General features: G+C 41.1%; 1 protein-coding gene across 2 annotated transcripts in view; it reads left to right on the plus strand.

Annotated features, from left to right (window-relative positions):
- The window catches only part of LOC147020805 (small conductance calcium-activated potassium channel protein 2-like), a 224,173-nt gene that overhangs the window by 144,483 nt on the left and 64,158 nt on the right, over positions 1-15,532 (plus strand). For both annotated transcript variants that reach the window (XM_085896434.1, XM_085896433.1), the window contains exon 7: positions 13,208-13,277. In XM_085896434.1, the coding sequence (XP_085752560.1) occupies positions 13,208-13,277 (70 nt within the window). The remainder of the gene's footprint in view (positions 1-13,207; positions 13,278-15,532) is intronic.

The following is a 15,532-nucleotide window of genomic DNA, read 5'->3' on the forward strand; positions in this document are numbered from 1 at the left end:
CGCTTGGCAAGTGAGTTAAGTACTCAAGCAAGCACTCCAATTAAATGGTTGATAAGGAACGGCTGGCTTGGCAAGTGATAGCAGGCTGATTGGTAATGGCACATACCCACAAAAAAAACAACTAAACATCGCCGATTTCTTAACATTTTCAGATTTCGCTCTAGATTTCGAGTTATTTCAGCCATATGATCTGATCCACCAAACGCAAATTATATTTCCATTATATACTTTAATTAGTTTGTGAGAGTATATCGTGGAAAATCGCCATCATATAATGCATGAAATCTCTCCAACCTCATTTGAAAACTATAGCACTCACATCAGTGATGTATACAGTGATTCTTATGTTTGTACTGTAGATGAGGCATTCAATGATATGAGTGAGGAAAGTGAAAAAAAAACATTTTGAGCGCTTTATCGTGAAGAAATCGGTGCTGCCTGTTGCAACTCAGGCATCATTGAGTAGGCCGAACAAAATGGCAAATTAAGACCCCAGCGAGGGAGATTGAGGTGACTGAGGGTGTGCCTTGATAAAGGATATAATTAAATAAGGCCATTTAATTATCATCAAAAGGGGTGTTTTAATTAACCCTAACATCCAGTTTTCATTCATGCACCACCTTGGAATTTCGTTAGTATGCATGAAAAGTTTCAGGCTGCTAGGTTTCATAGTTTTGGAGTTTTGGAGGACACACATACACATACACACACACACACACACACCCACACACACACACACACACACACACACACACACACACACACACACACACACACACACACACACACACACACTGACATTTATTCATATACAAGGTCCGTCTAAAAAGTAATGGGACTGACTTCACAGAAATTTTATTCCAAAAAATATATTGAAATCACAGCTTGTCCCCTTCAAAATAGTTTCCCTCCAGTCTCACACACTTGTCCATGCTCTTCTTCCACGCTTTGATGCACCCCTGGAAGGCTTCTTCTGGAATCCTCCAGAGCTCGGTCGTCACAGTCCTTTTGATGGCCTCCACATCAGGAAATCGGGTCCCCTTGATCACCCCCTTGAGCTCGAGGAATCGGAAAAAAATCACAAGGGGCCAAGTCTGGTGAATTACAGGGGTTGCTCTAGAGTTGGCACGTTCCTCTCCACCAGAAACTGTCGGATGCTCAGGGCACTGTGAGCAGTGGCGTTGTCATGGTGGAGCACCCAGGTGTTGTTCTCCCACAGATCCCTCCTCTTGTCCCGGAGTGATCTCATGAGGTGCCGGAGGTTCTCCATGTACATGTATTGACTCACTGTTTGACCCTGTGGTAGAAACTCGAAGTGGATGATGCCCTTGATGTCAAAAAACACGATGAGCATCACCTTGACCTTCGACTTCGACATTCTTGCTTTCTTTGGTCTTGGTGATGCCGGACTTGTTCACTGACGACTCTGCCGTTTGGTCTCGGGATCGGATTCGAATATCCATGATTCTTCTCCAGTAATGACTCTTCCGAGCAGGTCTGGATCGTCTTTGAGGCGCTCGATAATGTCTTGACAGACAGTGACTCTGCTATTTCTGGTCCTATGACAACACCTTGGGGACCATCTTTGCACACACCTTGCGCATTTCGACATTTTCAGTGATGACGCTCCAGACAGTGTCCTTGTTGATGGAAAGTTCCTCAGCAATCATCTGCACCGTGAGTTGACGATCTGCGCGCACCATCTGCTTCACACGCTCGATGTTGTCTGCCGTACTGCTCGTTGAAGGTCTTCCAGACCATGGATCGTCTTCAACCTACTCCTGTCCCCTCTTTGAACCTCTTGTACCATTCAAATGCACATGTACGTGACATCGTTTCTTCCTCGTAGACTTACTGCAGCATTGCGAAGGATTCAGAAGGTGTTTTGCCAAGCTTGGCAAGAAACCTCAGATTGGCTCTCTGCTCATGACTCGTAGCACGACGACTCAGACAAGACAACGTGTAAAGCACGACCTGTAAAAAAAATCACACAATGAGCGCAGTCAACCATCACCAATCATATATATTGCTGGAATGTTGCAAAAGACTGTGACGCAACCTGTTCATTTAAGTTGTGTAAGAGGAGCACACAGCAGGCTCAGTCCCGTTACTTTTTAGACGATTCTCGTAGATAGTAGGATAGGGTACAAGTAGAGGTCAGGTGGTAATCCCCAGGTATGACGATCTGTAGTTGGATATTTTTGATTGAGAGACAGTATCAGCACGTCAGTGTCCACACCAACGAGTATGAAAAAAGTTCATGGACATCTGTGTTTGAATTGCAGAGAGACAGGAATTCAGATTTGTGGAAGCAAGCATCAGGTTAAATGCACAGATAGTTCTGGGTAGCATCAGTATAACAATTAAAGTCCATAAAATTGTACCAGGTGGATGCAGATAGAGAGAGAACAACAGTGGGCCAATCACATCCCTTGCTAACACTGACAGATGGAAAAATGATTTGGGTCGAATGAATAACCAGCATTGGTTACAGTCGACGTACAATCTGAAAGATAGACTTTAAACCATTCAAAGGCAGATCTAGAGATTCACAATAATTGGGTGGAAGATTGTTGAGTGGCATACTATAGTCACGTGTGTTTGAAGCAAATGATAGATCTAGAAGTGTTAAAAATGTTGCTGATACCTTGTCCCTTATGTTCCCTTATGTAGCAAAAATGTTGCTGATGTTGCTTGATACCTTATGAAACATCTAATTTGTGACTCGCAGGAGGACGTTGTTCGTGTTTTATAACCGTTTAAAGCAGGAATTATGGGGTTTCCAGAAGCTGATTGGAAATTGCACATTCCAGAATCTTCAAAATAAAAGAGAACGAGGTTTGTAATTTTGAGGATCCTTCCGATGCAGTGAAGGTCATTTTCAACATGGGGTTTGTTAAGGCTTGTTTAAATGAGGGTGGAAATGTTGTTGGTGCAACAATGCAGAAATTCATAACTTTTTGGTGTAAGTGAAGAGATAACTGAAAGTAAGGAAATAACCAAAGATGATGGAACTTGATCAAGTGGAGAAGTCGGTTTCTGAGAGTTACCAATGATTGTCTCGGCTACACATCTTGACTGACAGGTAAGAAATTATCCAAATAGGCGGAAGACCCCATCTGACTGTGTCCCCACCTTACGCCCCCCCCCAACCCCCATCATGCCCACTACATCCTGGACTCTGTGTCTTTCTCCCAGAGAAGCTGAAAAGGTTCTGGTGAGCGTCTACTTCGCATCAGCGATGGGCCAAGATGGCAACAGTGCCAGTTTTCTCAAATCCTGGTCTGCTGCTCTTGCTTTTCCTTTGCCTATTCCTTTCAGTCTGTCCTTCACTTTTGGCTGCCTCTTGTCTTTCTGTAAGACTGCTAATGTCACTCATATTCACAATAAAGGCCAGTAAACTTACTTCCAACAATGGGCAAAGTCATGGAATCCATCATTGCTTCTGACGTCAAGTTTTTCATCATTTCATAACAGGCTGATTTCTGACCATTAGTTTGGATTCCTTCCGGGTCACTCCACGATGGACATGCTGCTGCTTCTCTATTTGCGAGGTACAGGCCCTACATCTCAAGAGGTCATGACTGTGTCCATATCTCGGGCCTTTGACACAGTCTGGCATCCTGTTCTGCTTGATTATCTCACTGCCTGTGGCATACAAAGCCATTTTCATCCCTAACTTTCTGACTTCCTCCTTTCTCAAAGTCAACATGATGTTACTGATGGAATCCTCTCCTCTCCCAATGGAGCTGCAAGAATGCCCCAAGACTACATATTGGGCCCAATTCCATTCCTCATATACAAAATGACATCTCTGATTCTCTGCAAAACCTCTCCTTCTTTTTGCACATAACTCTACATTATTTATTCCATCAATATCTGGCATCCCCATACCACCAACAGGCAGACAGCAGCTGAGTCTTTCAAAAATGATAAATCTCAGTGTCACTCTGGAAGGATTGTCAAAATGAACCAACGATCCATTTCTACAGCCAGGCACTGGAAAAGATTCATTCTTTGAACTGATGGACTTCAAGATCAATCCGTGACCTCCCGTACGCTGATCATATAGCAAAGCTGGAATCCAAAACCAGGCGCCACCAGGAACGTGAAGAACGAGACACATTTGAAAGTTCAGACTTGAGGTGGCTTAGCTCTCATGAGAGTGGACACACACTTGTGGCAGGCTTTGTGGAATTACCTGAGATTGCTTTCAGTTTGATTGGCCTTCCATGAATAAGGGGTAAGTTGTTTAAAGGAATCTCTCACACAATATTCGTTGGACCTGAGGTGAGAGGATGGGTATGCCAGTGACAGAAAAAAATTGGATAAAGATGTGTATGTGAGGAACTTGTGTGAAATAATCCAAGAGCAGCATTAATATGAAGGTGAGCCCTGGTGTGGAATGATGGAGATAGAATGCCAATAATGAAGTGAGACGCAGTTTACAGTTCTTGCCGGTCGGCCTGAACGAACAGCCAGATTCTTTGGCGCTGAGATAACATTTTGACAACAGCCACATACATGTGGACTCTCACAAGAACATGATCAGATAAACCAAGTGGAGAAAAAGACGAACAAGAGTTATTTGAAGGAAAGTTGGTTATTACCAGGTCCAGAAGGAAAGAGGTTCATAGATTGGGTTAGGCTCATGGAGTCGCAGAAGTCCTTTGCTGCAGTGCTGTGACTGGCTGGAGAGTTACCAACTCCAAGCCGATTAGCATGGTTATAGTTGAAATCATCACATACAGGTGAAATCCATGTTGGATGAAGCTGCTCTGTATACAGAGCTGCAGTGAACAGAGTTCAGTAGCAGGTAGCATGCACACACAGCTGGTGGAAGAAAGGCAGTAATGGTGAGATGGAACGACAGCTGGCCTGAGACACAGAATAAAAGAAAGATTAGCCTTTGTGCCAACATCCAACCATATGTGCTGCTGCACTATTGTAGTAGTACCACGGAAGTCACAGTAAAACATGGACAAAGTAGAAGGGTTTTCTTGATATGAGCAAAAAATCTGCAACTCTGCATCTGGGATGCCAAAATTGTCGATACCTGCACAATAATCATTTCAGCATTGATTATAATGACACTATGGTAAAGTACTACAACATAAAATATAGGAACTTTATGCTGTACATAATTTCACAGGGCATTTGATTTCACAACTCGCACTAAGCGTCCACAACCATCCTTCATCATGTTGTGCAAAGTCGGCCGAGGTCCTCACTTTTTCTTTCTTCCGCCCTCACTTTTCACCTTTATTACCCCTCGCCAGAGGAGCGGGTATTGCATTTGGGTCCATTTGTCTTTCTGATTGTCTGTTTGTCCGCACAGAATGTAATTATGTGTATTAATTACATTATTCGACCCTTATATGTTGTCGCGGCCATGGCGGTTACGTTAATTCCCCCGACCCGATTGTGGTGAATGGGCGATTAACACCATCCAGGCCGGATCGCCGAGCGGTTTTCCTGAGGGGCGAACACATGATCCTCGGAGATTGTGGCGTGCCTGGGAGGGTAAGGGCAACAAAGGCAGAGCAGATGGATGCCCACACAGCACAAGGGGTTTATACTCTAAACCATGACAAATAGACACCAGTAACTTAAAATAAACCTGGGGATTTAATGAAAATATGCCAAATAATTACAATGGCAGTAATTCAAAGTGTAATAATAAAACGCGAGGTAAATTAAAGCCTAAAGTCAAGACGTCTCAACCCACGGACTTTAATACAGACAAGGGGAAAATGAAAGAAAAGAAAATCCTCCCTTTATTCTGGCACTAAGCTTTGTCCAGGGATGGTCTCGATTGAACTTTGTGATCGAGCCACTTCGTCCAGCATGGGAAGATGCGCCCAAAATGGCGCCGAGCTGCTCTCTGTGTGGGATCGGTACATGAGGTACTTCGTGAGGTGTTATTCCACACCAGGGCTCACCAACTGCCGTGCGGCTTCTTCTCATGAACGAATATACTGAATGTTCCTCTCTTACATGAGGTCTGCTCACAATGATTTCCCACCTTCCTCCTGGAACACACATTGGAATAAGGACGAGTTCGCTGAGAGGTGCACTCCTCTTCCTCTCTTTCTCATAATCATACAACTTCGCGACTCGGCCGAACAGGAATGGCTAGCGTCTTGCCCAGCACGCTGCAAATTCATCAGCATGAACACGGGAATTGCGCAGCCATTTCGTCGTGCTGAGATGAGAGCAAAAACGAGATCCTCCATCTCAGCCACACTCCTCTCACCAACTGTGTCCTCTCCCAACTTTTGCTCTGAACCTCACTTTCCTTCTACCCGCTCTGTGACGTCACACCCATTCATCATCCACTTCGGGGGTGTGGTCTCGCCAGCCGTCACCCTTGAATGCAGGGCTTCTTACCCGCTTGGAGGTACGGCTCGGTTGTAGTTGTTTTAAGGACGTGATCCCCCTTTATTGTCGGTCTTGAAATACAAAAACATAGGGAAAGGGTCATGCGGGCAATTACGTAGTGGGGGAAATTGGCCTTAATCCCCATATAATTAACACAGCACCACCCCCTGTGTGGTGACATGTAACACTTAAGCTCACAGTTTCCTTATTTCATTTACATCGAGATGCCTCCTACACGTTTACGGACCAAGCAACTCTATACAATCCTAACTTTACTATTAAATTTCTCCATCTACCCCCACAACCGTAACAATATATTGAGACCCTGAAGACCCCTAATAATCCTAAGACTCCTTAGACCCTTTATAAACTTAAGACTTCAGAACCCTAAGACCCTTCAGAACCTGAAGACCATTAAACACCCCTAAGACCCTTTAGAACCCAAAGAGCCCGAAGACCTTTTAGATCCTATAGACCCCATTACACTCTTTATAACCCTTAGATCTCAAAGACCCTTTAGACACTTTAGACCATTTCAACCCTTTGGACCAGTGATCTTCACTATTATTAGATCCTCGTGGAGGATCTCTAAGTCTTACTCACGTTGTTGTTCTTGTGGACTTTTTTGTTTCACAGCCTACAGTTTTCATCGAAACTTCCTGAAACTTGGCGTATGTATGTAAAAAATATCCTGTGCAGACAGTAACCATCTCCGATTTTGAAAATTCCTCCAAGAAAAAAAAGTTATGACGTCAAAATATCTCCGCTCATGGAAATCGCCTAAAAATTTATCTCCGAAACTAGGCAAGCTTTTTGAATTCTGTTTGCGGGAATCGAACAGGGCATTAGCAGCAGAAATGAATTATCGCACATATGATACATCACTATGACGTCATATCAATTTTTATGACGTCATTCCTATTTTTTGACATTTTTTGTTTCACAACCCAGAGTTTTCATCGGATCTTTGTTAAACTTGCCATGTATATGCAGAAAGCCTACGCGCAGGCAGTAACCATCTCCGATTTTGGAAATTCTTCCTAGAAAAAAAGTTGACGTCATAATATCGCCGCTAATGGAAATCGCCTATACCATTATCTCCGAAACTCGGCAAGCTGTTTGAATTTTGTTTGCGGGAATCAAGCCGGGCATTAGCACAGATAATTTATCGCAAACCTGATGCATCACAATGAAGTCATATTCGTTTTTATGATATCATAATTAAGAGGACGAGGATCTTAGCTCATTCGAGCTTGTTTAGAGGGGGACCACTTTTGCCGATAAGACATCAGTGTGAGAGCCGCCACTCTGCCTGCAAGACTCCATAATGGCTGCTAATCGGGCCCGCCTCCACATACTCTTCTTCGTTGTGGTTAACTGGGTCCAAATGTAATCGTTTTTATACTGCACCCAGATCCTGATGTAGTTATGTTACTTTTATGCTTCGCATTGGAACACTCATTTGAAGCCATTGGGTCAATTTGAGAGCATTTACGGCAGATTATGAAGGGGTGTTTTCACATTGGTGTATTATTGGCCGCATGTCAGGGGCTGCATTTTAGGCCGCCAGTGGCTTGCGAGCCGTGAAATGAAGAACAGGGCGTTAGATGCATTTAGATCTTTTCAGACCTTTCGACCTTTGACACATTTACAACAAGACCATTTAGACCTTTCATTTGCAGTCAATGACCTTTCATTTAGTACATTCTTCTATTTATATGCCACACAAAATACACCACACTTAAAAAGTCCTGGCGAGGGTCTGCAATCTCTGATTGCTCTTTCAGGTTAGCTTTTTAATTTGTTTTCTCCACAACTGCTTGAGCGATCGACACAAAACTTTCAACATAGAAACGCCTACCCATGGATTATATATATATATATATATATATATATATATATATATATATATATATATATATATATATATATATATATATATATATTTTTTTTTTTAACAAAGTTACATGATTATTGGATGGAAAATGCAGCCGGCGTTTCAAAATATCTGTTTTCTGTAGGTATGGGTTGTAGGGTGTTTCACATTTCAGGTATAAACGGCTGAGGCCGAACGAACCATGGCTGATATAATATTTTCCTACCATTGTCGTGGGTCATGTTTTTTTTCATTTCCTCCTCCACCGAAGGTGAAGGAGGTAATGTTTTCACCCCTTTCTGTTTGTTACTTACGAAATCTAAAGATTTCGTAAGTATATTGGTGACTTCCGTCATCTGTTTGTGTGTGTGTGTGTTTGTTTGTGTGTGTGTTTGTGTGTTTGTTTGTAGGCACGATAACTCAGGAACGGAAGAAGCTACCAATGTCAAATTACACCACGTGATTCAGGAGGGTGATGGCTAGTACTGATAAGATTTTGGTCAAAATCGGTCAAAGGTCAAGGTCACAGTGAGGTCAAACATTCGATTTATGATGGTTTGGTACAGAATCATCGTAGAAACTTCTGGTTTGCGTCGCTACCTTCTCTAGAGAAAGCTTTTATTAGACAAGGTCAGAGGTCAAGTTGATGATTTTGTAAGTACCAGTCTATGACTGCTTGGATTTCGTAAGTATATTGATGACTTCCGTCATCTGTTTGTGTGTTTGTGTGTGTGTGTGTTTGTTTGTGTGTGTGTTTGTGTGTTTGTTTGTAGGCACGATAACTCGAGAACGGAAGAAGCTACCGATGTCAAATTGCACCACGTGATTCAGGAGGGTGATGGCTAGTACTGATTAGATTTTGGTCAAAATCGGTCACAGTGAGGTCAAACATTCGATTTTTGATGGTTTGGTACAGAATCATCGTAGAAACTTCTGGTTTGCGTCGCTACCTTCTCAAGGGACAGCTTTTATTAGACAAGGTCAGAGGTAAAGTTGACGATTTAGTAAGTACCAGTCTATGACTGCTTGTTACTTACGAAATCTAAAGATTTCGTAAGTATATTGATGACTTCCGTCATCTGTTTGTGTGTTTGTGTGTTTGTTACTTACGAAATCTAAAGATTTCGGAAGTATATTGATGACTTCCGTCCTCTGGTTGTTTGTGTGTGTGTTTGTGTGTTTGTTTGTTGGCACGATAACCCGAGAACGGAAGAAGCTTCCAATGCCAAATTACACCATGTGATTCAGGAGGGTGATTGCTAGCGCTGATTAGATTTTGGTCAAAGGTCAAGGTCACAGTGAGGTCAAACATAATTCCGTAAATTCAGGTGGAGAAATGGAGTATTTTTGCTTCGGTCGACATTACGAGTTCGTTTTAACTTCAATTTTAATTTTGTCTTCGGTTTTTGCGATCGCTTAGGACGCTTAACACCCGGTTGTCGAAATTCTGGTAAAATCGGATGTTTTGGAGACGTTTTAAGATTGTATAAAAAAATATTTCACTCGCCACGTCACGGCTCGTCACGTGGTGCAACGCGCTCGAGCAGACGCGTCGTTGAGTCATGTAAAGGTTTTGTGTGTGCGCGCTGACGGTGTTTTCGATAAAGATGGTGTTTAAAAGTCTTTTTTTTATCCCAATAAAGGTTATCGTCGCATGCCTGACTCGCTCAGCCGTCAGATTATGTAAAGATTGTTGGTGGATGGCTGAATATTACGGTTTTGTGACTTTGATAAAATAATATTAAATAATTGCGTGGAGAAATGGAGATTTTTGCTTCGGTCGACGTTACGATTTTTGATAGTTTGGTACAGAATCATCGTAGAAACTTCTGGTTTGCGTCGCTACCTTCTCTATAGACAGCTTTTATTAGACAAGGTCAGAGGTCAAGTTGACGATTTCGTAAGTGCCAGTCTATGACTGCTTGCTTGTGTGTTTGTTTGTGTGTGTGTGTTTGTGTGTTTGTTTGTAGGCACGATAACTCGTGAACGGAAGAAGCTACCAATGTCAAATTACACCACTTGATTCAGGACGGTGATGGCTAGTGCTGATTAGATTTTGGTCAAACTCGGTCAAAGGTCAAGGTCACAGTGAGGTCAAACATTCTATTTTTGATGGTTTGGTACAGAATCATTGTAGAAACTTCTGGTTTGCATCGCTACCTTCTCTAGAGACAGCTTTTATTAGACAAGGTCAGAGGTCAAGTTGACGATTTCGTAAGTACCAGTCTATGACTGCTTGTTTGTTTCTTGCAAAATCGAAGTTTTTCAAGTATATTGGTTAGTCGATGTTGTTATTCTGTCTGTGTCCGTTTGTCGCCTATAGGTCGCAATTTTAAACCGATCTTCACGAAACTTCACCACATGGTAGAGTTTGTCATAAGGAAAAATCCTATTGTTTTTGAGGTCAAAAAGTCAACATAGGCCAAAGGTCAACAACTAAGGCTGCATTTCTAAAATCCTCAATTTTCATCCGATTGACATGAAATTTGAAGAGGATTTGCAAATCAGGTCACTGAATTCAACCACCAATTATTTTTGAGGTCAACATCGGCCAAAAGGTCTACATAGGCCGAATTTCTAAAATTGTCAATTTTCATCCGATTGATTTGAAATTTGAAAAGGATTTATATTTCAGGTCACTGAATTCAACAAGGCAATTCTTTTTTTCGGCCAACATAGGCCCAAGGTCAATACATTTGGTGAGGTTTCTAAAATCCTCAATTTTCATCTCATTAACTTGAAATTTGAACGGGATTTGCATATCAGGTCACTGAATTCAACCACCAATTATTTTTGAGATCAACATCGGCCAAAAGGACAACATAGGCCGAATTTCCAAAATTGTCAATTTTCATCAGATTGACTTGAAATTTGAAGAGTTGCATATTTGGTTATTGAATTCAACCACCAATTATTTTTGAGGTCAAATTTGTTTTATGGATTTTGCAAGTATCGTGCTCTGCACGACATCGTCTTCTTGTGAAATGCCGAAATCCTTCGAATTTCGGCAATTATGTTGGTCGGTTGTTTGTGTCATTCTGTGTCTGTCTGTTTGTGTGTTTGTTTACCCTGTAGCAGCCACACCATTTCAGCGATCATGACCAAACTGGGTACAGACGTCGGCCATGGTCCAACTTAGACACTTGTCGTTTTTAGTGAATCTAGGTCAAAGGTCAAGGTCACCGAAAAACCGAAATTATTATTTTCGCAATAACGTCTCCTAAAATGGTCGTATCAACTTCAAACCAAATCCAAAATGTGCATCTTCCAATTCTGCATCCAACCATATGTCTCAGTGGGGTGTCACACTAACACCCTTCTTAGTGGTCGGGGTCAAATATCAGGGGGGTCTGGTCAAAAATTTCAAATTGCGATAAAAACGCCATTTTAAGTCCGATTGACGTCCAAGTTATGATCATGACCAAACTAAGTGCTATAACTCATAAAACAGTAGCACTATCGACTTATAAGAACCAAATTGATTTCCAGGTTTTTGTTTTTTCAGAGATCATGGAGATATGACAAAGTTATTCCGGCAATTCCTTTCTCAACAAGCAATTTCATTTGTTTGTCTGTTTGTTTGTTTGTGTGCAGGATATCTTAAAAAGTTGTGTACATATCTGGATGAAATTTTGTGGACAGGTTCGGTGTGTGACAAGGACGAACTGATTAGAGTTTGTTGAAGATCCGGATCTGACTACTCGAGTTTTAAAAGTGATTCTTCAACATTGAGAGATAGGGCAAATATATATATATATATATATATATATATATATATATATGTATATATATATATATATATATATATATATATATATATATATATATATATATATATATATATATATGGCATGATATTTCAAAAATATATTGGGCCCAATATGTTCTCATGGATCAGGCATTACATGGCAGAGGTATGTGCTCAACCAAGTGCCCTTCTAGTTTTAAAATATGTTTCGATCTACTGTGCCGGAGAACAAGGACATTGTGAAGACAGTTAATTCTTACCAATTCAACAACATACGATCAAAGGCGATTTGACTTGGTGAAAATTGGAATTCGCAAGAATTTATTCATTGTTCATTTACTTATGTTTGAGCTATTACTTCTAGGGTGTTGCATACAGCAATTAAAACCCATGTCCATTCATTTATACTTCTTTACTGTTCGTTGGAATCAGGGAGAGTCAACTCGTATCTTTCAATAACTCCAAAATGCTAATGCATGAAACCCGTAAACACAGTAAGAGCTAAAATAATGAAAGAGGGAGGAGAGAAAGGGAAACACTCCACCGAGAAAAATGTGAGAAATGGATCAGGGTAAAAGAACTTCGTTGCCACTTTTGTGTGCAAGATAAACAGTCTCATTTTCTACCTGAAATTTCTGCTCAAACACCTGGTGGTGAATCACAAATTATTTGTATTTGAACCACTGACTTTTATGGAGAATTCTGCACTTTTGTATCACCATAAACAATCGATTTTTTTTGTCGACAAAAAACTGGTAAGGGCTTGTCAACTCAAGGCTGTGGGAAACAAGGACACCCAGCTGATGTTTTGAGCACAAGCTCTTTATCAAAGCAAAAAAGAGAAATGTGAGTGGAGGGAGGGTTCTAAAATGTTTGGCATAGGTTAAACATTGAAGGGACTGAATCATCTAATTCAAGAGTCAAATGTGGGTAGAGAGAACTTTCAGTGGTGTTGACGCGCAGGTCAATTACTCCTTTGTGTTGCCTGTCCTATTAAAATTTAACATCAAATCAAATGACTTGATAATTGTTTTGCATTCATATTAATTCAGTTACCATTGAAGTGATTTTTATCATAATTTTTGTGCCTTAACCATCATTATAAAAGCAGTGATCACGTTTTAATATTCCTTAGCAGTGTATTAGCAAATAAATTTGAAATTATTACTATTTTGGAGAAGACATTGATTTGTGTTGTGCAGGCTACGAAGTGTGAAGATGGAACAGCGAAAACTGTCAGATCAGGCAAATACGTTGGTGGATTTAGCCAAGGTATGAAAATCATGTTTGACCTCCTCTTACATCATTCCTTTTGACCATTCCCTTGCATAAATACACCAAGAAAGCCTTGAATTATGTGTCATTCTTTCAACATGACATTGGGCCAAGCTTATTCTATAAAGAGATGTTGCGTGTCACACAAAGAACATTTCATTACATCAGGTGGCAGGGGGATTATGAGGAAACATTTTCAGGGAATATTGCAAAATATAAATGGAAGCGAAAGACTCAAAGCAAATAAATGGCCCATTTGGGAAATTAATCCAAGAACTTTCCACCAACGACTCCAAACACAGTAGAATGTTTATCATGCCCCTGGCATTGGCTAGCTGTTGGCATCATTTACAATAAGGCCATCAGATTGAAAGCAAGGTAACGCTGGCAATTGAGCAAATGGAAATACACTATAAAGCAGCCCCCAGTGTAAAGATTTCGCTGTTGCAGCTGACTGATGATAGAATGTGCTTTGCACAAAATTATGGGGTTAAAAAGTGCATAGGGAACACATTGAGAGCTAAAGAGTGCATACTTACTGTTTATAAAAGGGACATTTAAAATTATATTAATGAGACACAAGATAGGCCAACATATTTTCGGCTAATCCAAGATAAGCCAATGTGTTGTGTATTTTTCATTATACAAGTATGCAATTCAAAAGAAAATTTTATGTATATACACTGCGTGGGGCAGAGAAACGAGATAATTTAAAGACTGATTTTCTGGGTGCCAGTATCGTGGGAAAACTACCCGTCACCCCGCTACGTCATTCTGTTTTGAAAACTTATTGCATCACCCTACATCCTCTTGTCCACATCATACCATTTACATCATACCGTCAAAAAATTGCTGGAATTTATTTGGAGATGCTACACCATGTCATGGGAAGCATGTGTGGAAGACTAGAGGAATTCCTGTGCAGAGATGGAGGTCACCTCAAAGATGTGATTGATCCTCAATAAATATATGGCATGCTACGTACTTTAAGATGGCATATTTGTAATTTGGCAAATACAAAATGTGTATTTCATTACCAAGTTTTTTAAATCTCCCATTTATCTGTTCCACCCTGTATATTGTACGACCATTCTCCAATATGACGCACGGTTTTATCTGTTCCACCTGGAAGAAAGAGCATCTCTCAGTGCTAATTACAACGATGGTAAATGTAATTCATAATATCAGAAGCTGTCACAAGTGAATAAAAATGCAGTTACTGACCGGTTTCGCCCTTATTAGCACATCATCAGGGCATCATAGCAAGTGTCCATCCAATTGTGACTGAAGCCTTACAGTTATATACCAATCAATGTGCGACTCCAAACTGTGAGTGGTGAGAGCGCCGGGACCGCGTCTCATACAGCCTTTACTGTATCGTCCGAGGAGCGATAAACACCGCCAATCATGTGGAAACATTATCTCTCGCTTTACCACGCACAACCTCGGAGCCTTACCTGGGGACATTACAAGAGGTTATACATATGAGTAACTTAACCTTAAACCCTATTTTATTATTACCACACACCATCCTCCGTATGGTGCACATTTAAACAAGACAATCCTTAAACTACGTTTCCCTACTTAATTACATCAATATTGGCTAACGACTCGTACACGGACCATACTACTCTTTAAATTTATATCTGTATTAAAGTAAGCTGTTAGATGGAGAACCCCTAACACTCACCCCACACACGTAACACAGCTGCCCCTCCCCCCTTCTCTAGAACCACAGCTCATGCATGGTTCACTGTAGGGACAACAGTTCCAGCCTTAATACTTAGACTCACACCTAATTAACCTCCACAAAAGAAATCAGGAGGGGCTGTTGGAAGCACCATAGATAACTTACCTCTCTTCCTTATCGTACTATCCCCCGAGTTGCAAATAAAATTCAAAAATGTACAAAATTCTTCGCTGTCTCCTCACTCTGATGTCTCTTCACAGGGAGAGAATGGCTTCCAAAAACACAAACAGGTCTACCTTAATGACAATTTGGTTTATCTAATGAACAATCCATTCCAATTGACCATGTTCCCCAGTGGATATCACTTGCTCCAGCTGTCAGCTGAACCCAAATACTCAATTTAGAAACTACCTTTCCAATTTCACTGGCCAACTGCCCTCCATAGCACATTTCAGGTTGCATGGGACTGAGTAGAAGATTCCTACACTCATACACAACAACAACAACCATGACACTTTCTGCAAGGCCATGGATTCATCTTTTACACACTGCAGGTGTGGTC

Source organism: Eptatretus burgeri, chromosome 9 (assembly GCF_056783735.1).
Source record: "Eptatretus burgeri isolate ZD-2024b chromosome 9, Ebu_testis_v1, whole genome shotgun sequence".
Lineage (NCBI taxonomy): Eukaryota > Metazoa > Chordata > Myxini > Myxiniformes > Myxinidae > Eptatretus > Eptatretus burgeri.